This window comes from Trichogramma pretiosum, unplaced genomic scaffold (genome assembly GCF_000599845.2).
Source record: "Trichogramma pretiosum strain Unisexual culture from Peru unplaced genomic scaffold, Tpre_2.0 scaffold14, whole genome shotgun sequence".
NCBI classification, from domain to species: Eukaryota; Metazoa; Arthropoda; class Insecta; order Hymenoptera; family Trichogrammatidae; genus Trichogramma; species Trichogramma pretiosum.
This window is the reverse complement of record NW_019641706.1, coordinates 1,245,985-1,272,131: the sequence shown is the minus strand read 5'-3', so window position 1 is coordinate 1,272,131 and position 26,147 is coordinate 1,245,985. Positions and strand designations below refer to the sequence as shown.

The window sequence follows — 26,147 nt, the reverse complement described above, 5'->3', positions numbered from 1 at the left end:
TATATCGCTGAAAACGGAGCAAAAAAAAAAAGAAGAAAAGTCGATTCTCCCCACGTGTGCGACCTTCGTCGGTATGCGCAGAGCTGAGAGATCGACTAAAACATTAATCGTATACGAATTGATTTTCACCTTAACATTATAACTGATTTTGACGGCAGTAAATATCGCAAATTACGGCATTATGCGAATATATACATTCGCATGGGCAAGCAAAGCGAGAGAGAGAGAGAGAGAGACAGCAGAGAGCTGTATAGCCAAGCAAATTGATAAAACAACAAAGCAGTTACACAAATGACAATTGATACAGCGTAGGAATGTATATGATTTATTAAAGCAATTTTCGCATCGCCGGCAAGCATGTCACCTAGATCCCTTTTAACATATACACACACACATTTATTAATATACACGTATAGTATAACACAAGACAAAGACACACATAGACACATATATATTTACAATACAGATACGGTACAGTGTGTGCGACACATGCAAGTGCGTGAAAACGATAATAACTCAACAAACAGACATCACCCGCACACATACTCACACATACTGATATTTTGCACCCACGCGACGACGACGGCGGTGGCGATGATTGAGGATATGCGAAGAGAACGAGATAGAGAGAACGTGGAAGAAAGTACATAATGAAGATATAAACAGAGTAGATTAGTAAGACAGCGCGAGACAATTTCGAGTGTCTGTTGCGGGGGTGGTTGTCGTCATTGTTGTTATTATTGTTGTTGTTGTTTTCGTTGATTGTCTTTTTTTTCTCTTCTTCTTCGTGTACCGTCTGAAGAACCAACCTCCTCGAAAGAAAAATGAGCCCGCGACAAGAGAGAGAAGGTTAATAATGCACCGAGTGTGTACCCCTAGCCTAGTGAAAATGTGTGTATAATATGTTTTATACCCTTTGGCTCGAGACGACCCACTTGAGAGCTCAGAGGAGGTGGTGGTGGTGCTAAAGGATTTTTTTTTTTTTGCTTTTCTTCCAACCCTTGCGTTTTGATCAAAAAGAGCAGCGTTGATGAGGAGAGAGAAAGAGAAAGAAAGAAAGAAAGAAAGAAAGTAGGGAAATGGTAAGAAAAGAGCTTAAAAGTCGAACACTTCGTCTTGTATACAGTGCGTGTTTCGTATAGTAATAATAAATAATAACAATGTGCAGCCGTGTGTAAAATGCCTTTTGATAATAATACGTTGTGTGTACAGAGATAAGGCAAAAGTAATAGGATAATAGCTCTTGCGTGACCGTACCATAAATGAATCGCACTCAGGAACACAGTGTAGTAGTACAGTAGTAGGTAGTAGTAGTAGTAGTTGTAGTAGTTGTACAAGAGTGCGGAAAAACAAAAGATTTCTCGGCTATATTATAAATTGTGCCAATTGAATGTATAATGCAAGAGAAGAGAGAATAAAGGCAATAATTTTTTTTTTTTTAATATCTATGTAGATAGAAAGAGAGATTTTCTCGTGTGTGGTTACAAAGTGAGAGAGAGAGAGAGAGAGAGAGAGAGAGAGATGCGTGAAAAAGATTCCAGATGTGGCCTTGGTTTTTTTTATTCCCTTAAGGCGTTTTTTTGTTGTTGCAATAATAAGTAACTGGGGATAGAGGCCCATGTTTTTTTTTTGTTTGTTTTATGACTTACCATTCCTTTTCGTCATTATCATCCGACTTGAGTATACCGTCGCCTGTGTACGATGTCACGCATCGACTGAACCTATATAATAGTACATTGCACATAGAGAGATCAAACAAGACAAAAACAAAATGTGTGTTTGGTGTGTGGTAGATAATCGCGGCGGCTGTTCTCTGCAGCTTCGCTCAATTGTTGTTGTTGTTGTTGGTTTAGTTATATACTTGGGCATGATGTCGGTGTGTGTGTTTATGCGTGTGTCTGCGTTTAATCTCACTCACAGCTGTGTCTTATTAATACAAAAAAAAAGTCGTAGACATTTTGGCTGTGGATATGCTATAATAGTATATTTGAAGGTGTGTGAAAAAAAAAATAAAATGAAAAATTTGTAACCGCGGCTACGACGAGACCGACTTTATAAATCAAAATGTTGCAATAATGCATTCAAAGCCGACCAGAGAGCATAAATACAGTACGATTTTAATGCAAGTACTTACTCATTTCCGGACAGCAAAAAAAACTGTTACTGAATCAAAAGTTTTATCTCTTTCACCCGATGCATTATCGAATTATAACGTATAGTATAGTTGCACGTTCAGGGTCGCGAATGCATATTTCATCGAAAATACAGCGGAATCAAAGTAAAATATTTTATCGATAATACAGAAACATAGGCTAAAATATTTAACAATAATAATATATAATTCTGCAACACAGGCAATGCGAGATCATACGACCCTTTCAACGTAATGAAGATCGATATGATATATCTATACGTAACACCAACAATAAATATTTAAAATATATATCAGCATTCAAGTACATAGAAGCTTACATACTCACAGCCAGGCGTCTCTAATTGGTTCGTTAATTAATAATAATAATAATAATAATAATAATAATAATAATAATAATAACAATGAAGTAAAAAAAATTTAAATAAATGAAAGACACTCTAATTTTTAATGTTCAACAGTGTTTGACTGTCGCGCTAAGAAAGCACATAATACGAACAAACATTACTGCCGTTGATTAATATAATTATAGAAGCAGCAATTAATGCACGAACTTTTTAATTCGTAAAATAAATATACATAAAAATTATAAACATTTACAGATCAGTACTCATAATGTAACACAGCAAAATTTTTATGTTAACATCTCATTTGCCAAAAAGCAATTATAATACTTCAGCGTCAGTATAATAACTTTTATCGATTATTTTGATTTTCGTTGTTTGCATCTACACTTTTCTTCTCAATTTTCTCGCATTTATATCGATTACGCATGTGCAATAATAACATGTATTACTATAGATTTATATATTGCATGTATATCGTTAAAAACGTCGATTGTATTATATTTACATAAATATTAGCACACATCTGCGCTCTCGACTCGCGCCTGCCGCGGCGCGAGTTGGTATAAGAAGAGATAGTAAAAGTCTGCGAATTAATTACGGCTGAACGCCCGAATCAATGGATATAGATCGCCGATTATTTATTGTATCATCGCGTACGTAGAGTACTGCCGGCTTTCATTTACATTAATTGGCACGGGTATAAATAATTAATCCGCAGACTTTTACGGCGTTAATTCACGGCTAAAAGACAATTAAACACATTTATGTAATCGTTTTATGACTTTGTTGTACCTTTCTCTACTTTGAAGTTTTTTTTTTGTCAAAAATTGAAATGTAGATCAAATTGTGTGGTGTCGTACGCGATTGTAAAAAACGAAATTTCATTAAAAATGTCGTCACTTTTAACGCGTGTCCACGGCATTTTTACATAATTTAATCAATGTCAGGCTAAAAGCAAATTATTGGAAAAATCAAAATTCAATTTACTTTCTTTTTTGCAATCACGTACAATAGAGCGAAATGATTTACATCGCAATTTTTCCAAATCGATAAATTGAAAAGAAAAAGAAAAAAAAAGTAAACCGATGTAAAATATGTGTATTACACTGGATACGTGTGTCCAGCGGTGTCTATGGATATATATGTAGTATATAATGTCATGGTGGGTTAGCATCATGGGGCACAATCAACTCACCGTCGCAGGACTTTGATTTCATTTTCCAGCGAGTCCTCCTTGCCTTTGAGCGCCTTCTTGTCGATGATTTTAACGGCGTACAGCATGCCCGGCCGATCCTTGCTCTCTGCGAGTCTGACCTCCGAGAAGGCGCCACTGCAAAAATTTAACAAAAAATTTATTACATTTATCGTTACATTTTTTGCTATGCACAAATGACGCTATTCAATGTATAAAATCCGAATAATAATAACGATGACAATGATCGTAATAATAATGATAATAATGATGCTGTGTTGCGAACACGAGAGTCGCATGTACTACGCTACGAGTAGTATCTCGATCATATGTGCGGTGGCTCTCGAATCCGAGGCCGCCATCGACGAAGCATAAAATCGAGTCCTGGGTAATTTACGCCTCTTTGCACTTTACTCTCATTTTCTTTCCATATATCATCGTGTCGGTGTGTGTGTACCTTATATATCTACACACATTGCGCGTTTACGTGTCAGCACGAGTGGCGCTTGTGTATATATATATATATATTGTGTACGTGTACGTATATATGTATATAAACAGAGCAGCAGTTAATTATAAACCTTTAGACAAAGATTAATCCGATGCCATCTCCTCTGCTTCTCTATACCTCTGTCGTATGCAAACTTGCGCGTAAATCTCGCTCGCTGCTGTGCGCGCTCACTTCAATCCGTCCTCGTCCTCGTCGTCGTATATAATTCGTCGAGAGGAGTACAATTAGCGGCGCGCGACGCGACGCGCGGCACAAGAGGGAGAGAAGGAGAGATAGAGAGGAACTTGATAATCGCGCACTGAAAACTTGTCATCATCGGCGTTTCGCTTCGAGATTATTAATTGCGACGCGTGCAGTGAGCTTGCAAGCTCGCGAGAGAGGTAAAGACAGCTACGAGCTTTCGAGTGCCTACAGTGGCGCGCGATATCGTCAGCGAGAAAAGGCGAATACTGCAGCAGTCGTTATATTATAGTCACGTTTCTCGCGTTCACGTCGCGCGCTCACGCAAGTGAAAATTCATTTAATCTTCGAGGAGTCGTCGTCGTCGTCGAAGTACCATATAATTATTATCGAATATCGATGTCGCTAGGCCGTGATCGGTACGCGTGTCATCGACGACTTTATAATATAATATTAATATATATGTGCGTGCATATTCTTAACGCTCGAAGTACTCGCAGCAACTGCAGCAGTCGTTAGACAACTCGATATCAACTTTTGCGTGCGCAGCCATGTGTGTGTGTGCGTTACTAGTGCGTTTATTACACGCACTCCAAGTGTTATTAAATATTATGAAAATTTCTCCTTCTCTCTCTCTGGCTTTCCTTGGCCGCCGCTGCTGCTGTAATGTAAAAGCCGGGCCTCGCGCGCGTATGCATAATTCCTGTTCTCTGTGCGTATACCTATCCAATTACCCCAAGCGCGCGGCGCAATCGCTATATATGTACGCACGTCGTCGAGTCTCAAACTGCGTATTATAAACTTGTCGACGGCTATACTCCTTCGGGCTGCTTCAAGGCCTCGCATCTCTCTCTCTCGTATTATATATACATATTCATCGTTACATAATTACTCTACGCGCCGCCACCGCCACTCGTGTGTATATTCAACTCTTTCGCGCGAGGAGCAGCATACACGAACTCGAGTACGCCCGTATGTGTGAATGTGCGAAATGGCTAATTTCTTTTTCTTCTTTTTTTTTATTTGACTCTAGCACACTTCGCAGTCTCGATACGGGGACCTTTTTTTTATTCTCTCTTCTTTTTATTTTTTTTGCTGCTGCTGCTAGCTAGCTCTCGACACCTCGATATCAATTACGCACTTGTGCCAGAAAAATATAATACGCGTATACGACGGCGGTGCGTGCGTCTGACACCGCGCGGCAGATATTTGTGTGTGCGTTATTATTATACACGTATACGCACTCGAATGCGATCCTCCTCACCTGCCGTCGTCGTCGTTTACACACATATATCGCACGTGCTAAATCGAGGCGAATAGCGCGTCGAGCGGATGGAGTGCACAAAAAAAAAGTGTTATAGCGACTTGAGAGAGCTATATAAATGAATGACACCGACCTAAACGTCGGCGGTGGCTGCAGCCCGTACTCGACCCGCTCACTCGCACCGCGCAGAGAATCTGGAGCTACATTACGGTTATTTGATTTCTAGCTCGTCTACGCGCGTCTGTATGAACTTTTTTTTTATTAAACTCCATTCGTCGCTCGCTCGTATTATGGGTGACAAAAAAAAAAAAAAAAAAAAAAAAAAAAAAAAAAAAAAAAAAAAAAAAAAAAAAAAAAAAAAAAAAAAAAAAAAAAAAAAAAAAAAAAAAAAAAAAAAAAAAAAAAAAAAAAAAAAAAAAAAAAAAAAAAAAAAAAAAAAAAAAAAAAAAAAAAAAAAAAAAAAAAAAAAAAAAAAAAAAAAAAAAAAAAAAAAAAAAAAAAAAAAAAAAAAAAAAAAAAAAAAAAAAAAAAAAAAAAAAAAAAAAAAAAAAAAAAAAAAAAAAAAAAAAAAAAAAAAAAAAAAAAAAAAAAAAAAAAAAAAAAAAAAAAAAAAAAAAAAAAAAAAAAAAAAAAAAAAAAAAAAAAAAAAAAAAAAAAAAAAAAAAAAAAAAAAAAAAAAAAAAAAAAAAAAAAAAAAAAAAAAAAAAAAAAAAAAAAAAAAAAAAAAAAAAAAAAAAAAAAAAAAAAAAAAAAAAAAAAAAAAAGAAAAAAAAGTGTCATCTAGTCCGAGCGTTTTTAGAATATGAATCTTCTCGTCGTCGTCGCGGCTTCTCTGTGGTCCGGTTCTCGGTATATATTGCAGTACGACGTAATTTTTGCGCGTAAAAAAGAATTTCGGCCTCCTCTGTGGTTAAAATTGAAAGAAGTACATAATCCAATTTTTCATCTATTTATAATTTGTGCTTCATCTTGCTGAATAATTATACTCAAGCTCGTAGGCGAGAGAGAGAGAGAGAGAGAGAGAGAGAGAGAGAGAGAGAGAGAGAGAGTTTATTCAATCGATTGCTCGCCGATTGTCAAAAGAGCGTGTGCGTGTGGCAATTGCACGCACCGAAATCGAGTCCTTGGAAATATTTAATCAAAATTCAAATATAATAACGTTCTCTCTCATATTGAAATGATTTCGAGCTTTCCCCGAAATCAAATTATATAAGTCTCGGCGCCCACCCGTGCATATATTTATCAATATAATGAACGTCAGCGAGCACGAAGCAAAGTTGGGCAAAAGGAAAATCACTCGAGCCGTCATCGTCTTATCCTCCGCCGCTGAAGCAAAGTTTGACGCTATACAGAGAGTATAATAATATATATAGGTATGATATACAGTAACGACGACGTCCCCTCGTAGTTCAGCACACGTGCCGCTGTGCTGCTGCACACACAGACACATATACACAGCAGTCAAGCTTATAGCCAGTGCAAGCTCTCGAAAGCGCCACACGCAGCAGAGCAGAGCAGAGCAGAGCAGAGCAGAGCCGAGCCGAGCAGCAGAGGGCACAGAGCGAATATTGCGCTTGCGCAAACTACTATTACTACTGGTACTGTGCCTTCAACGACGTCGTGGCATCGAGTCAAGGGTTATACTACTGCTGGGTTGTGTATAGATCCCAGCGGACCTCCAAGCTGCGTCTTGTGTGTGTGTGTGTTGCAGTATGCGCGTGTATTCACGTTTGTGTGGCATGCAATAGTTGTATACACAGGCAAATGTATGTACGCGTGCACAGCCAAAAGCCATATTCCGCGAATGAGTTCCTAGAACAATTTCGAGAGTATATGTACAGGAGCTGCTGTAGAGCCTGGGCATATATATACAGGCAGTAGTAGTAGTAGTTACACACAGAGAGCCGCGCGAACTTGAGGATTTCGGATTGTAATTGACACGCGCGCCAATGGAATTATATTCGCTCTCGTAAGCTCGTCTTTCTCTCTCTCTCTCTCTTTTACTCGAACAATGCTAATTTGAGAATTCGCGTAACGAATTGAATTAATCTTGACGAATTTAATCACCCATGTTGTACGAAATCTCTTTCCAGAGTGCGATTACGCGATTCGAGTGTATGTGGCGTTTGCACATATGTACGCTAGAGAGAGAGAGGGAGAGAGGAAAAGGAAAAAAGTTAGTACACATATACACAGACACTAAGCACGGTAGTAGTAGTAGTAGTAGTAGTAGTGCACGGAATACGAGACACGCGCGATTTCGCTGACATAATCGCCGAATGGGTGTTGCTTTTTTCTCTCTCTCTCTCTCTCTCCCGGCGCGCGCGTTTTACGAGAGCAGGTTACACACTTACGGCGCAACTGTGGCATATGGGCATATAAGCCATAAGCATGGAAAATATGAAACCTATATAGAAAAAGAAAAAAATAGTTGTTTCTTATGTAATTTTCAGCACCACTAAGCTCGGGCCGAATAGGCTAAAAGTGTATACGTACGCATACTACACACACAGGTACACATTATAGAGAGAGAGGAGAGAGAGAGACTCAGGCGCGCGCATTATGTAATTTACATAACAGCAGCTGTTGGCTGTATTGCTCGCGTAGCGGCCCTCTCTTAAAAAGAGTTACATCGACACTGTGTGCTGGACTATTATTTCCTTTTTATATCCAGGCAGTGTGCAAGCAGCAGCAGGATTCAATTGCTCAACGAGTCTTCTTTTCTTTTTTTACTTTTTTCTCTTGCGCCGAGTCTCTTTTTTTTCGCTGCTTTTCGCGCGAATCTTTTGCGAAATGTGGGTCGATCAACGATCTACTTTCGATATTATTCATTTTTGAGCAATGAAGTGTGCTTACGGATCAGTCCACCATTGTTACTACGAAATTACGATCGATTTATCTCGAGCCGACGACCATTACGTAATTTTTTTCGTGTGTCAAAAGAATTTCAATCGGTTGCGGATCGACTCCTTGCTTCTTTTAATGCACGTGCCGAAAAGTAAAAGATTCGGGCACATTGAGTCGCTGCTCTGCTCTGCTGCTTCGCGCGTGAGTTGTTCATCAAAGACGTACGCGTGCGTGGCGATATACGTGTTTGGGGTTGAAAATATTCCACGTGGGTTATAGCGGTATAGCATAAGTTTCCGAAATTTGTAAAGTTTTATATGACTGGCGCATATTTCACATTTTTCATCGCTTTTTCTAGCCTCCCTCTACCTGCCCGACTACCCCCGCCTCCCTTTGCACGTAGTAGAATAAAGCGATGAAAATATATATCCTTTATAATACGATACTCGAGCACGTGTGTGTGCACATATTATAACCGGACTAACCAAGTTTTAATTTGAATTTGAAATTAAACGAGGGAAAATTTATGCGTATAATTTTGCAAAACTTATAAACTGTTTTCCACTGTAGCTCGTCCTTCTCATCCCCGAAAAAGCTTTATGCGAATTTTCATGCATACAATATGATACGTCTCGCTGCTGCTGTACGAAATCGCAGTATGAAACGAGAGTATGAAAAAATCAAGTTAATTCGAGCGCAAATTTTTCTCCGGTTACACGCTAATCGCAGCTCTGAGTGCCCGACCGAAAATTTTTCACGTATAATAATAACGACGATGATTTTGCTACGAGTCTTTGTTTTGCAGAGCAAAATCGTTAGGTATGTACATAGTAGATCCCCAATTTCGAAAAATTTGCATGTCAAAGCTTTTTTCGAGCCCGACTCGTCGACGAAAGCTTGACTACTGGAGAAGCTCGTGTACGCACTTTTTTTTAAATACGTACATCGTCCTCGTCCGTGTTTTATTATACAGTATAACGTGCATTTGATTAAACCAAACTGGGCGCGAAATAAAGGCGCGTTAAAAAAAAAAAAAAGGAGATGAGGAGGAGGAGGAGGAGGAGAGAAATGAAATGAAAGATAAGAAAAGGAGAAAATGAGACACCCCCACGCGTTAATATATATATTTCTAACATTCAAATTAAAAATTCAATTTACCCGGGGATAATTACAGCTCAATAGCAGTAGTACTCTGTGGTGCTCGCGGAAAGATAGAGAGAGAGAGAGAGAGAGAGAGAGAGAGAGAGAGAGTCTACTAGAATCAGTGCAGTAGTACAGCTGCGAGTGGTGCTGCGCAGCTTGTAATTCGCAATGAAAAGAGAGAAGAGAACGGAGTAGATATATATATGGCCGATTCTCTGTGAAATCGAATGGCCAAAAAAATTTTTTTTCTGCAAATATGAAAAACTTGCTGTTCCCGATGTCAGAAATGTCCCCAAATTTTATTAGAATTTTTGGGACCATCTATCACTCTTTTTCAGGGGCCCGAAGTTGGCCATTTTAGGGTTTTTTTGAAATTCATGAAAAATCACAAATATTAAAATAATTCCTGGATTAAAGTAGAATGATTCAAAAGTAAAAGTGCCCAGCAACTTTTTTGTTGGAAATTGTCCAAATTTTCAGAAAAAAAATATGCCAAAGTGATTGGAGCCACCTAAATACATAATAGTGGGAAAACATGAAAAAAAAACATAAAACAAGAAATCTACTCGAGTTCGAACCGGACTTTCATTTCCTAAACTATGTAAAAAGCTTCCCAAAGATGTCAACTAATGCCTGATAAAGTTTTGTAATGGGTCTTAAAGTTTAACGCAATGTAGACAACAATGTGTGGCGAAAAACATGCAAAAAAGGCCTGAAAATGGCTGTTTTTGGTGATTTTAGGCATTTTGGGCCTATTTTTGACCTTTTTTGCATGTTTTTCGCCACACATTGTTGTCTACATTGCGTTAAACTTTAAGACCCATTACAAAACTTTATCAGGCATTAGTTGACATCTTTGGGAAGCTTTTTACATAGTTTAGGAAATGAAAGTCCGGTTCGAACTCGAGTAGATTTCTTGTTTTATGTTTTTTTTGCAGTTTTTTTGCTTTACATTTACCTAGATTGTTCCAATCACTTTGGCATATTTTTTTTCTGAAAATTTGGACAATTTCCAACAAAAAAGTTGCTGGGCACTTTTACTTTTGAATCATTCTACTTTAATCCAGGAATTATTTTAATATTTGTGATTTTTCATGAATTTCAAAAAAACCCTAAAATGGCCAACTTCGGGCCCCTGAAAAAGAGTGATAGATGGTCCCAAAAATTCTAATAAAATTTGGGGACATTTCTGACATCGGGAACAGCAAGTTTTTCATATTTGCAGAAAAAAAAATTTTTTGGCCATTCGATTTCACAGAGAATTGGCCATATATAGGAAACCGATGAGCTGTCCAACGCGCGTAGCTATATCGTACGTATCTGTATTAGCAGTTATCAGAATGTACGCGTTTAAAGCTTCGCAGAGCGCCCCGAGTGCCAGCTTGTGCTACGTATATAAGCGAGGATGGATGTAGATAAATTCAGACAGCGAATAGATAGAGAAACTGCATAGATATCCCCGAGAATTGGGAGGAACGATAATTGACTCGGGTAGCTTTGCCGTACTCCGTATAGATCTTTCTCTCTCTCTCTGCCCGGGCCCCCGAGTGAATCACGGCCGCAGCCACGATCGCGTATACGATTGCAATGTGCGTTTATACGAGTGCTGCTGCATGCCCATCTCTCTCTCGCTCTCTTTCTCTCCATAATACTTCAACAAACAATTGCACTCTGACGTTAACTGCCTGCTGCTGCTGTTGCTGCGAGTGATATTCGATTGGTGTATAGGAATATTTCGTAGCAAATCGAGATCCGTAGCTGTCTCGGTCTGTCTGCCGCTGCTGCTGAGGTGTATATAATATGTTTGTACTGGGCGCGCGCGCGCGAATCAAGCTGTTATGTACCGCACTTATAAAAAGAGAAAAACTTTCCTATCTCACGGGCCGACGATGTGTAAGCTTCCCCGCGAGATAAACTTTTTTGTTTTATTCCCGCAGAGCTTTTCCAAAGTCTTCTTCTCTCTTTCCCCTATTTCCTTCTTTCTTGGCCAAGTTTCGTAAATCTCTCTCTTTGATTTTCGTCTTCTGTATCGCTTTACTCGCACTGTATATACACCGAGGTTTAAAAACTCACCGCTCGCTCGCGCCACGCTTGCGGGAGCGATTTCCATTCTGCGAACGTGGCAGATGGGTGTGGGTCGAATTGCAATTTTCATCGTCGCTCGCTGCGTCGTTGTTTTTCCGCATTTTTATTTTTTCGTTCGTTTTGCAGCTGTTATTGGAGCTGCTCTGTCTCGAACCCCCCCATACTGCACGGTATATACACGTGCCACACAATAGAGAAGGAATTACTTCGTTAACACGGCGCCGCACTCGGCCGTACGAGCTTTTACATTGAAGATATATATATATATATTATAGAGAGAGAGAGAGAGAGAACAACGAAAAGGGTAGATATATATATATATAGGAGGAGAATGGCGTAACCACGAAACTCACTTTTACCCGAAGCTGTAAGAGAGTGGCGCGCATTAGAGCTGTAAAACGAGATTTTCCATATAAACGAGCGAGCCGCGCTCGCGGAAGCGTATTAGTTCCCGTCGATTCGCTCTCGCTGTGGCTCTCGCTCGCGCAAATAGCTGGCAAATGATATTATACAGCAGGACGTAATTTCATTGTGACTAATTTTTTTTTTTGTGTAAGCGCGTTGTTGTTTTTCGTTGAAATAGAAAAAAATTCGGTACCACTATATACATTTAACTGCAGTGCGCAGAGAGCCTCGCGGTTAATCTCATTTCCTCTTTTCTCTCTCCCCCACTAAACTGGATGCTTTCTAAAAATTTCGCACGTTTCCCCGGGATCGCTCTACAATTATAATATGCTTATGTATTTATAATTCAAAGCTTTTGCGACCGCAAAAATCTTACAACAACGATCGCATGCTTGTATAGCACATCCAAGGCGTACAACGTCATAGACTCCTTTTTTTTCTATTTTTTTTTTTCGACGCGATCCGCAGACGCATTGGCCTTCTCTTTCTCTGCTGCTCTGTGCATTATATATACGTATACGTATGATATCTCCCACGAGACGTACGTTTGCGCGTATAACTGTTGCGCTACATAATACCTTGACGGCTGCCACCAGAACCAGCGGCACACACGCGTATTTACACAGTCTTCTCGCGATCTATTTAGCTCTCGGCTTGGCTATGCACGCGTTTAGACGCTATATAATACAATCTCATTATGGTTTTTCCAAGCGCAGCTAGCGTAGCTAGCGGCATTCACTCCAAGAGAGATAGAGAGAGAGAGAGACGAGACGAGAACGAGTTTTGACAAATAAATTGTGCGCGACTCGCAAGTACTCTCGTGACGTATTACATTGTACTCGGCGTATTATATAGGAGCAAATTAATTAACGAATAATTTAAAGCTTTGTTACGCGCCGCGGAGTACAGACGTATTATGTTGTACACTTTGCAAAACGATCTGCTGCTGTTGATGCTGCCACTGCCGCTTGTATCCGTTTGAATGCACATTTTTGACACTACTGCAGTGCACCGCGCGCGTATTATCGCGTTACACAAAATATTTCTGCGTCGTTGCGGCGTGGCAGCAGAATCAGACCGTCGGCTAGCAGGCCGGTATAGTATACACGCGGGGATCGAGTTAGCGGCTGCAGCAGTATCACGTGGTTTATTAGCGGTTTAATTGGCCTTTGATTGCTTTTCAAACGGTCGGTTGTACGAGCTCGCGAATACGTACGTGCGTCTGGTGCAAAAAGGTGAATTCACGCTACCGTGTGTGCAGCCGCAGAGCAACACTTGTTACATATAATATATAATAAATTTATATATAGTACAGAGCAGTAGCAGTGCATATTATAGACTCGATATAATATAGTCAGCTGTTATATGTATATAATATGATATGCGCGTGCAGCACTACGGGCAACTACTACTACGCTATATATAAGCCTGCTTCAAGTGTATTATGTATTCTGTATATAGTGCCAAGTCGAAAGTGAAAGTTATTATACTCTACCAATAGCACTACTTACACAGATTCGCGCGCGAGCACTATGAGCGCCGAGTCATGAGTGTGCGAGATTGCATATTTACCCACAGACACACTTGATCGAGTCGAGTAATAAAATAACACCTTTTTTTATTCGAGCGCGTGCCCTCATCCCGTCGACATTTTTGTATGTGTACGTATAATTTGTGTCGTATTGTGTGTGTGTGTGTGTGTTTGCATCGAATGGAGGCCTGTACTGGTTCTCGCCGAATTAATTGATACAGACGCGCGCGCGTGTGCGATGCGAAATTATGTAAAGACAATTGCACGATCAGCGCGTCAGAATAAATGCAGAGCTTAACAAAAAAAAAAAAAATTTCATCTCTGACGTAACAAGTATTTGCGCGGTATTTAAGGCACACAAGTATGCGCGGGGATAAGGATTTTAGAAGAATGTTTAGTTATCGTATCCTCTCTTAAACATAATATGAAAATGAAAGCACGCGAGCAAGCGTATAATAAGAGATACATATCGACACGAATATGTCGCAAACGCTCGAGTTATATTATTGTATCAATCTTGACACGCCATTCGTGCACACGAGTTTTACGCGAATAATAGAAGAAGAAGAAGAAGAAGAAGAAGAAGAAGAAACGAGGATTTAAAACTCGCAGGTGCAACGACCGTGTTGCCGCCGCAAATCGTGAGCTTGTGTGCTTCGTCTTATGGGGTATTATGTGAGCACGTATATAATATAAAGTATTATAACACGCTCGCTCTTTGTGTGCGTGAGTGGATTTATGAAAATATTAAAAGATTATGTAACGACAACTTCATCTCGACTCTTTCGCTTTTTATAAACATACAGCGTATATAGACGCAGACACAAAGACAGAAAGAGTCAGAACTTTGTTTATTCAGCGCGGTACAAATTCCCGCGCGCGCGCGAGAATTTAAAGCTCGACGACGTGCGCACGTTTTACATGTGAATATAATATATAAATCGTTTCAGCGATGGAAGGAGTTATTCGAGCTTTTCTTGCACTCGCGATTTTACAATTTGAAGCAGCTCGATATAGAGTAAGGAGTGCATATTGGCTCCTATTACGTTGCGTTACGCGCTAAAGAGGATACGTTAGCACGCGTCAATAATTGCGCTTCCACGAGCTTATCAAGCTGTAACTTATAGTAATATACATATATCCCAAAGCCACGATGGCTTTCCAACGTACTATATATAATATCACGAGCTCGTTACACGTGTTTTACACGGCGCACCTGACTACTATCACTCGTTTTCGTTCGAGTATAGTAGCGCCGAGACAAGTTAATGTTGACGACGACGATGCTACCGACTACGACTTCTACGACTAGGCAACACATGACTAGATAAATTTATTACGATGTCACGTACGTACGTTACACGTCTATCCTCCAGCGTGTATACATAATATGTTACAGCTCCGAAGTTAATACGATGCCTCGCGACTACTACTACTACCACTTCTCCTTCGTTAAAGCTAGCTAGTGAGCCCGCTGCAAGCCTACGATATTACATCTCTATATAATATATAGCTGCTAGCTATGCGTCGGATCGTCGCGAGCGAAACTTCTTTGCGATATTATATGAATGAAAAAAAAATAAGAAGAAGTAGAAGTAGTAGATAGAAGAAGACGAAGATTAAAAAAAAAAAGAACTCGATATTCCACTTTTTTTCTGCTCATAGCTGTGCTGCTGCTACTACTGCTGCAGCATTGCCGTACGCTCGAGTTCGCTCGTCTGACCATCTTTTTTTTTTATTTCTCTCTTTCTTTCCGCGACGTTATAACGTATACCCATTATATACTTATATATATATATATATACGTCTACGCACGGCGTTTACCGTCGTTCTCGAGCTCGAAGCTTGCGCTTCGTCTTCTTCTCTCGTCTTCTACGCTCCGGTCGTCTTCCTTCTGTTATTTATTTTTTTTTTTTATTCTTTCTCGAATTTTCGGTATTCGTAATATCTATATGAGACTTCAGGTTTCCCCTCGATCCTGTCCACGTACACATACGTTCATACCTACACACACAAGTAAGCCGTACGCGGCGAACGCCGAAGGATGCGTCGCGTCCGAAGAAATACGCTCGAGCAACGCACACATACACATACCACGCGTATTAAACGCGTCACCGAAAGAATCCGAGAAAGACAGAGACAATATACGGCATTATTATGGAAGGTATGGACCGCACGTATCATCATCATAATAGAGGCGAGCCATGCCACGCCGTATATTATATATTATATTCGTCAGCGCGCGTCGGGTTTATATCGCTCCAAGGCGCTGAGGCAGGATTTACGAGCTTCTCTCTGTGTGTGTATAGCTATCACGTACACACGCATCAGCCTCGTTTAGGATGACCGTATGTATACCTCGCTCGCGCATTCGAAGAGTCGAGTCGCCTGCCCGGGGTATAGCACGTATGATATATATTTTTTAACTATTTTTTTTCTTATTTATTATTACAACATATGCGTGTGGATCATTTTTCGTTGTGAATATGGCTACTTTTGGATTTTCGTTCGACTAGTTTTCTCTTACTTTTTCATTTCGTTAGCTATTGTTTGCGAGAACTTCTAGTTCGACTCCAAATTATTTTCATGGAAGACTTGCAACATGTATCAAGCGATCTCACTTATATTCATCAAAAATTTAAAAGCTTTTCGATCGCTTAATGCTAAATGAACTATCCCGCAATTTTCAACAAAACTTTGACGTACAAAAATTCGATCTATTATCTGAGATTAAAACGACGAGGAACAGCAAACAATAAAATAAAATCAACTCCAGTTCAATGACGAAAATTGCGCGTATCATGTTAAAGCTGTAACGTGGCCACGACAACTGCTTCTCTGCTATACACTACACTGCCGAGTCAGCATCAGTACAACACAACACAGCTAAGCACAGAGCTATATACGCGCGTTATAAGAGTCGTCGTAATGCGCGAACAAAAAAAAAAAGGTGCGAAGAAAGAAAAAAAGAAACGACATCGAAGAATGCACAACTTTCGCAAAGTACAAGTGCCGCTGCTGCTGGCTGGAGCTTTTATTTCACGGCGTTATAACTTTTTTTTTCCTAAGTCGCTCTGCTTGTCGTTGTGAGCGCGGGTGCGGGGTAATTCGCGACGCGCGAGCGTACAAATGTATAAGATATAATAATACCCACATGACTCGTGACGAAGCTCGTCGTCGTCGTCGACGACGACTTTATGATGCATACGCATGCTAAATTTTTTTTTATATGTAATGCCTAGATGTATATATACGTTACGATATGCGACAAGCGACGACAACGGCGATGTTATATATGTGTCGCCCATCGAAGCAGTCTTGCGTCGTCGTTCGTGACAAAATATCGTATCTCCATGCTCGTTATAACGTACTAGACTATATGGCATTAGATCCAGAATTATATATGTAGCAGCAGCAGCAGAGCAGCACACGGAGTGTGTGGCGCGCGTTTAGCGAAAGAACAACGGAAAAATGTGTGATTACTAGACGACCTTGAGAAGAAAAGCTCGAAACTCGCTTGGGGGCCACGCGATATTTCATCGCTGGAAATTTGATTATAAATTCGCGTGTAAAAAAAAAAATAATACCCTTGCGCGTACATGTATAAGTACATTTGCGAAATAACAAGAGAATTACGTATGTATATAGAAGATTTGTGGACGAAATTCCGCACACGCGACATATACAGCTGCTAAGCCCAAATTATAATGCAGCTTTTCTTTTCCAATCGGAAAATATCGCAAGGCTCTCTTTGACTTGACAAAAAAAAGAAAAATAAGAAAGCTTGAATAATATATGTATTTCCGTATATAGAAAGCGCGCCGCGTGCATATCTCGAAGACGTTCTCCAAGCCACAAAAGGAGCTTTAGCATATTTTTTTTTGCAGACGCTGACGGTATACTGCCGGGGAGCGGGTATAGATGGTATGTATAACGCCCATACCACCGCACTAGAATAGTACAGTGCAATCGAAAAATGAAAAATCCGCGAAAAGCCTCGCGTAATTCCACGCGTACTCGACGTGGATCTTTCACTCGTCGTCTCTCGTGTGCTTATATATGTGTAGCTGCAGCAGCTGAAAAGACGCAGCGCACTCGAGAGAGAGAGAGAGAGAGAGAGAGAGAGAGAGAGAAAATGCGCCACCGCCGAGTACCTGCCGACGCTATACCTATCTTACAGCACTGCACGATCACGTGCAAAAAAGAAAGATAAGCGAGAGAGAGAAAAATGTGAAAAGAGAAATAAGGAAGGAGAAAAAAAGCTTGCAGCAACGGAAGGGAAATTACATATTACGAGCTATATCACGTGCTCGTAAATCGAAGGTGGTATATAAGGGCTGCTGCTGCACACGAGCTTGCAAGCTCGCAAGGGGGAGGAGGAGGCGAGAGAGGAGCTTGATTATATTTCGCTCGCTCTCGCGCTTTTACGGATGAACTAGTTTCATCTCTTATATATATACGCGTCACGAGGATAACGTCGAGGATCGTTGCGGCATTTCTCTCTCTCTCTCTCTCTCTCTTCGTATGAGACTCCAGACTCACAATTTCTTCGTCATCGGCATCGCAGCTATACTGCGTACAGTGCGGCGGTGGTGGCATGGCGCGCGGCATATTTGCTATTTATTGAAAGTCTTCGCGTAATATACGCGGCTGGTATCGACGCGGCAGCAGCAGCGGCAGCAGCAGCAGCAGTAGCAGCATCAACCGAGAGGACAAAAGAAAGGGTTGGAATTCCGATGTGCGTGGAGCATCGGGAGGGTATTGTACGCTGCTTCTGCACTGGCTCGTATAGATAACTCGATCATCGGTTCGCGCTATAAACCCTCGTGTAAGTGTGTGGGCGTATTATTATATGTGCACACGTGTGGTCAAAGAGCTTCGGCCTTTTTATTTTCCTCTCTTATCTCGGATGCCGCTGCTGCTGCCGCTTCGAAGCTCTTGAAATGTTTATTTATGGAGGGATGAACAATTTTTCATAGAGATTACATGGTTTCTCCGTTCCGATTCTCGGAGCTCTCTTTCTCTCTCTCTTTCTCTCCACCGTTAAGTTCGTTAATTAAATTTTAATTACTTCCCTCGGTAATGACGACGTCGATGATGAAAAAAGAAGACGAAGAAGAAAATGATACGATTATTATTCTCTGCGCTGCTTTAAGAAAATAAAAAAAAATAAGTATTAATTCCTTAATTTATCCGGTGCGGAGAAGAAGAAGTTTAGCGTCAATTAAAGTACTTCGCTCTTGTGTTTTGTGTTCCCGACGTGCGCACACTCGAGCGAGCAGCGCAGAAATTAAATTTCGCATGAATTTCTCCAAGTTGAAGGAGGAGAGCTTCGATTCAATGCACTTCTCGCTTTTTATATTCTTTTCGACATTTTGGCCGAGTGCCTTGATTCGAGGAGTTTTTTTCTTTTTCTGATTGTTTTTCTTTTTTCATTCCTGCGCTCGAACACAAATAATAACCCATCGAGGAGGTTCTCTCCGCGCTCCGTGTAATATGCAAAAGAAAAGGAGAGAGAGCGAAAAAAATTTTCTTGTTTCACGTCGGGGCACTTGAAGAAAAATATTGACAGATTCGTATATACGCCGCAGTACAGGTGGTAGAGAGACAGAGAGATAGAAAGAGACTCAAAAGAAAAGTTTAAGAAGCCGCGAACAAGACGAGCGAAGAAGAACGAAGCGCGGAAAAGTAGCAATTTGGATTGTTGACAAAGTCGTGCTCCGCTACAGCAGCAGCAGTGTATTGTTACAAGCGATCATCAAGCTCTGAACGAACAGCTGTGCTATATAATAGTAAGAGAGTTTTTATGCCAAGATATTATTTTCGGTATCGTAACGATCTGCGCTAGCTGTTTTTTGATGGATTGCTCCGCGCCAAGTCGGACACGCGAAACTTTTCATGCGACGACAAATAAGCGCAAACAAACAGTTTCAGCGAATAGATCATCATTTTTTTGAAGATTTTTTAATTGAATCAAAGCACGATTTATATTTCTCTCGGCTCTCGAGCCCATAATGTTTTTCTCTGTATTAATTAATGCAAAAGTAGCGACGAGTGAGAGTAGTCTGTACGCGCGGCCATCGAGTCAAATTAGAAGTAGAAATAAATCATCATTTACGAGTGCTTTAAGAGCACATTACAACAACTGCCTCGAGATAAGAGCTCTCGCGACTTTGAGAATATAATTTTCGTTTGTGCACAGTTTTCTATGAATGCATAATAATGTCTCTCTCTCTCTCTCTCGGCTGTGCATAATTAGGAAGTAGCTCTAGCAAGTGTGCTAGCTAGTCTCTCTCTCTCTCTCTCATTTTTTTTTTCATCTTTTTTTTCGTTTTATTGCCTGTAATTCGAAACACGTGCCGCCGTGTCGCAGCACATGTCGTCGATACACCTATGCCTTTTTTTCTGCCGCAATTATGCATTTTCAATACGCGAAGACAAAAAAAAGTCTGCTGTGTGTGTGTGCCGTGCTGTGTGCTCGCGGACGACGACGATTGGGAAATCGTCGAGTGCATGCGCAGGCTAAATATAGCGATGAAGGCGCGCAGAAAGAAATAATAAAATACGATGGAACTCGAGGCGCGCGCGCGCGCACAAAACCTTCGCGTGAAAATTGAAAAAAACTGCCTTTGAAGAAAAAATATATATATAAGTGTATGTTTTCAAGTCAATAAACTTGCCACGAGCAAAACAAATCGGTACTCGTAGACCGAAAAAACCATAAATATGCTTGAGCACTGAGATGCGAATCTTTTGTCCGAGCAGCAGTAGCAGCAGCGCAGGTTTGAAATTATACACTCAGGAGTTCGAATGCTCCAAATTTTCATCAAAAAATTTTTAAATTGAATCTCTTTCATCATTTCCGCTGCTAAAAAAAAAGAAAAGAAAGCTTATCGCCGCGTATATACGAAAAGACTACTGCTGCAATGAAAATGCTTTTAATTTTAAACGATCGAAGAGGAGCAGCAGATTCGCAGCGAGTTAACGCGTGTACGAGAGCAGCAAGCAGCACACGGTTAAAAATGATGAAAATCTCTCGCGCGCGCGCCCGAAACGAGCTCGATTATCTCGCATTCGCAGAAATTTTTTCTTTATCATCGTCGTAGAGAGAGGTATATATACCGCACCTCGAGCCGCGCATATATGTATAAACCGATCGATATGTGCGGCGTGTGGCGCGAGGGATACGTACATCGGGAAGAGGAGGATAGAAAAATGAAGAGTAAAATAAAAAACAATCAAGAAACTGACGTTGAGAGAGAGAGAAATTGATGCAGTGCACAGTGCAGCACAACACGGTCGAAGAGAATATCGTCAGTGTATGGAAGAGAGATAGAAATGTATCCTCTCGTTCACCCCCCCTGCCCCCCACGTAACATACACAATATATTTTATGTATTGTTCGATCGGTGAACGGAACCTCTTCTGTAGCGACAACTGTCACTACAGCTTCTCGCGGGCGTTTTGATCTCTCGTACGTAAAATTCGAGCTTACATATAAGCTATTCGCGTTGTACAAGCGCCACTTCAATGACGTGATAAAGCCGACATCGCCCTCGTGGCGATGATCAGATTACAACCCCCGATGCATCGCTCGTCAAAGACGTCGATGATCGTCTGATAGAATCGAGAACAGCAGACATCTATGCGTTCGTTTGACAGTTTTCTTACAGAGAGGATGTATTGAAATTTGGAAGAAAAGCTGAAAAAGCTCTTTTGGGCAACGGAAGACTCGAAAAATGTCTCGGGAATCTCTCGTGCAATTTCGCCATTGTCGACGAATAAGACACAGAGATGCCTACGGGCACGTTTTTGTAAATACAGATCTGTTACGAACCAGTATTGTATGGGAAAAAATTTGGCGTCATTATATCGACTTATTTACCAAACACCTCGTCAAACATTTTAGTCACGAAAGACGCGGGTCGGATCCTTGTATCTGCATAAAGCTCCCACGATGAGCAAGCTGCCCCAAGCCTTTTCCTCTCGAACTAATGCCTAACGGTAGTCCCGTGAGGACAGAATAGCATCGGAATAAAGGAAAAGTAAGAAGATGGATCTTTACATGTATTGTGGATAATTATTACAACCACGTTATTTTACATTGCCACGATTAATGTATAACTTCATAATATGTGATAAGTCGTATGCTAATCGTCGTCAGCAGCTACTTATGTGTTAATATTATTTTAGCCATTATCGAGTATTGTGTACGCCACCTGTTGGTGATACAGTCGGTTCGGCTTTATTATCATCACTTTGGGCCGAGGAAATAATATACGACTGTTCTAATCGACTTGACGTATAAAAGTAGTGTCTCTAATAAACATGAGTAACATTAAAGGCATTAAATAAGTCGTCAAAGGCTTTCAGAACCCCCTTGGTGTACGTCTCCAGGCGACCTGCAAGCCCGATTATGTTTGTAAAATCTTGCCCATATAGTTTTCGGCCATATACAGAGGTCTCAAAGACGGGAATTGTGGAATATTACGCGCTCCCGGGGACCGAAGCCACCACCGCAAGGATCAGGATCAACGGAGGCGAATTTTTTACTCGTATGAACTAGTTTCATTTCTCATTATATATAACGTCGAGGGTCGTTGTGGCATTTCTCTCTTTCTTCGTCATCGTCATCGCAACTATACTACGTACAGTGCGGGGGTGGTGGCATGGCGCGCGGCATATTTGCTATTTATTGAAAGTCTTCGCGTAATATACGCGGCTGGTATCGACGCGGCAGCAGCAGCAGCAGCATCAGCCGAGAGGACAAAAGAAAGGGTTGGAATTCCGATGTGCGTGGAGCATCGGGAGGGTATTGTACGCCACTGCTGCAGCACTGGCTCGTATAGATAGGACTGGATATTATTCGATCATTGGTTTGCTATAAACTCGTGGGTGTGTGTGTCTGTATTGTATTATTACGTGCGGTCAAAGAGCTTTGGCCTTTTTATGCGTGCGCGAGCTCCAAATGAATAATCATGCGAATGAAATCCACTGATACACTTATCAGATAAAAACAGCTTTCGAATCGACTCAAAAAACCTCAACGCAAGATTACCCAAAATAAATGAACTTCGTGACAGATACTAAATGTTAAAATTGAAAAAAAATCGCGTGATACTCACGTGCCGAGCTGCTCCTTGAGTGTGTACTTGTCGTCGATCGTAGGTAGCTTGTCATCGCGCTTGGTCTTCTTGGCCGAGGGTCTGCCGAATAGCGGCATCTTAATGTACCACCCTTTTGCTCGAGGATTTATACTACTATTATGCACAAAGCCGCAAAGAGTAAACGTCGGCGATTATCCCTCGACAACTTAGCGGAGCTTTTAATAATAACGATAACGTGTAAAAGCTCTCCTCTCGTCGGCAACACAGAAAACAAAATCTTCCTCTTCTTCTTCTTCTTCTCTCTCTCACTCGCACGGAACAGCTGATCCCCTCGGGGCTGCAGTCGAGGGGGAAAGAGAGAGAGGTATAAATAACTAACGAAGCGTGAGATGCTCGAAGCGCAGCGCGCTCGACGTTTCGGAAGATTGACCCGAAGAGAGAGAGTGAGGTTGTGGAGGCTTGGAGCGGCGGCAGCGGCGTGTCACAAGTGCCAATAAATAGATAATCTCTTATCAACGCGGCTCTCGCTCTCTGTGGGCTGGCTGCTAGCCGTGCTGTGTATTATATTATTATATATATATATATAAAAAAGTCGCACACGCGCGCCAGTTGCAGCATCAGCACACACCACTGTGTCGGTTGCAGCAGCAATGCAGCATCAACTTATTTTCTTCTCCACTCACTCTCGATCTCTATTTTGCACAGCTGCAAAAGGAACGTCCGCGAAATATTATCTATCGACACTTGTCTATTTTGCACTCACTCCAATCCACTGTTTATGTATTATATGCCGCTGTTTCGATCGTTACAACAGAGGGAGGGATAGTTTGTTTACACGAGAATCGAAAAAAAATAAAGTACATACAAACGAGTACGATATTTATTTTTCTTTGTCTCCTTCTATAGCCTCGTGTGCAAGCTCGATGAGATAGCTGCTCTTCTTGGTAGTAGAGTAGAGACAATAGACCACTAGCCAATTATATCAGCATTAATCACGCGTAAAAGGGGGTTTGTTTTTCTCCTCTCTTACTCTCTCGCAGACACGCGCGCCGTTGAATGTATAAAGCTGCATTCGGGGGGATGGGGATATTTATCACACTGCAAGCACACTCGCGCACACGTTTACTCTCTCTCTCTTCTTTACGTTTGTATATATTCTCTCGGTTTATAGTACAATAGTCAGTGTTGTATACATAAAAACGTGAATGTATATATAGTCTCGGAATAGATGTTAACGCGGGCGAGTCAGCCGGACGACTACTAAGCGTTGACTATATTCGCGTGCGCCAAGCAGAAAGAGAGAGAGAGAGAGAGAGAGAGGCGTAAGTGTGTCTATGTGTTACTCGTGTGCCGCTGCCTCGTATATATACGGCGGTGCGGAGAGAGCGAAATGCTGCTCCTCTCTTGCTTGCATAAACACACATGCACGAGAAGTTGGTATACACATACAGTTTTGCAATACGCACACACACATACATACACTCGCCTCACCTACATGTACAGATATATACCCGCGTTGTGTGTATAAAGGAGGCGGATGAATAGGAGGAAGTGGTAAAGAGGAGGTGGTGGTGGAGGCAGCAGCAGCAGCAGCAGCAGCAGCAGCAGCAGTAGTAGTATAGTAGTAAGAGTAGTAGTAGCAGCAGTAGTGGTAGTAGTAGTAGTAGTTGTAGTAGTTGTATGAGAAAAAAAGAGAGAGAGAGATACGGCAGGAGGGAGGCTAAATCGCGGCGGAGCGAGAGAGACGGACAATCGTGATGGAAAGGAAGGTCGCGCAGCGGTGCAGCACACAGCGCAGCAACTCGCCGCGCCGTCGCTGCTTAACTTTGCTGCTGCTGCTGCTGTTGCTGCTCTTGGTGGCTGGCCTCTCTTACTTTTTTTTTGCTTCTTCTTCCAAATGTATAGTACTCACTGTGTGAGTATACGTGCGAATGTATGCGTGTGCGTGTGTGCAAATCGAGTCGGGACTGAACAAGTGGCAGCATCCACCACACACACACACACACACACACACACACACACTGGCAGCTCAGTGCAGTGGCGGGTAAAGAAGGGGGATGAACGTTCGTAATGCGTTTGTGCTGCTGCTGCAGTAGTACGAGTTGTACACATACAATACCAACACGGCCACGCGCCTTTTCTCTGTGTGAAACTCGGCGGAGCATCTAGGACCGGAGGCGCCGTCTGACGGCCGATCGGCGAAAATACACCCGCTCGCTCGTGTGTTTGCCACCGTACCACCCACCCACCCACCCACCGATACTCGCAAACAAATATATATATACACACGACACACATTGACACACCCTCGCCGTCGACTCCTTTTACTATCCATACATACATTGCGTTGTTTTCTTTTTTTTTTCGAAGCAGTTTGAAGTTTATATTGGGTTTGATTCGAGCGCGCGCGCACGCAAGCCGCCGATTGATATTTTCCTCCTATATTTATGCGGGAAAAATTATTCGAAGTTTATCAAACGGATATGCATCGCAGATAATAATATGCGCGATTTCATTAATTCGCTATGAGCTCTACCTTTAAATTGCATTTTTTATACAAATTAATAATAATTTTAAATTTCAAAACTAGCTCGTGAGCGCAGCAGCGGATGTTTGCATTGGTATTCATAATTGATCAATAGTCCGCGCGCGCAACGATCTCAACGTTTCTCTCTCTCTCTCTCTCTCTCTCTCTCTTTGTAAAGCCGGAAGTACAAGGCATGAATAATAGTTCGATCGCATAGGGCTATAATACCACGCAACATTGGAGGAAATTCAAAGTACGAAGCTCGATACATGTTATAAGTATAAGCTTGCGCGCGCGCGAGCTTAATAATAACATTGCGCGAGACTAACTTTTGCTATGAAAAACAGGCGGTAAAATTTCGATCGTAAAAAATAAGTATAAAAGTTTTTTATACTCGATACAGTATTTCGAAGACGACGACGAGGACGACAGCAAATATATGAAATATATGTAATATCTTCGGATCTTATGAATTCGGTTGTTATTGCAACATCGCTGCGATATTACGTTACATGATATAAAGACTTCAGAAGATCGGAAGCACAAGTTGCGATATCGAACATATAGTACATATGTATACGCAGCTTCAAAACGTCAATCTCGTGCAGCATCTAGCGCGAAAAATGAAGCTCGAATCTCTGCTGCCGCTGTATATGTATTATAATATGTGCAGACTCGCGCGCGCGAAACGCATCAAACGCAGTGGACAGCGGCATACTACGATAATGACGACGACGATGATGATAGTTTAATATACACATATGAAGTTTCTTGACTCTTGACCCATTTTGAGAGAGATCGCAGCAGCTATGGTAGCTGTCACTACACACAGATGTACTGTGCATTGCCGAGCTGA

At 41.3% G+C, this 26,147-nt stretch overlaps 1 protein-coding gene across 2 annotated transcripts in view; it reads right to left on the bottom strand.

Annotated features, from left to right (window-relative positions):
- Nucleotides 1-24,050, bottom strand: part of LOC106656949 (calcium/calmodulin-dependent protein kinase type 1) — a 49,723-nt gene extending 25,673 nt beyond the window's left edge. The window contains exons 1-3 of one of the 2 annotated variants that reach the window (XM_014378164.2): nucleotides 22,783-24,050; nucleotides 3,695-3,829; nucleotides 1,650-1,721 (exon numbers count right to left, since the gene is read on the bottom strand). In XM_014378164.2, the coding sequence (XP_014233650.1) occupies nucleotides 1,650-1,721; nucleotides 3,695-3,829; nucleotides 22,783-22,880 (305 nt within the window). In that variant the 5' untranslated portion in view covers nucleotides 22,881-24,050. The remainder of the gene's footprint in view (nucleotides 1-1,649; nucleotides 1,722-3,694; nucleotides 3,830-22,782) is intronic. The other variant, XM_014378167.2, reaches the window with a different exon arrangement.
- Nucleotides 24,051-26,147: the final 2,097 nt, after the last annotated feature.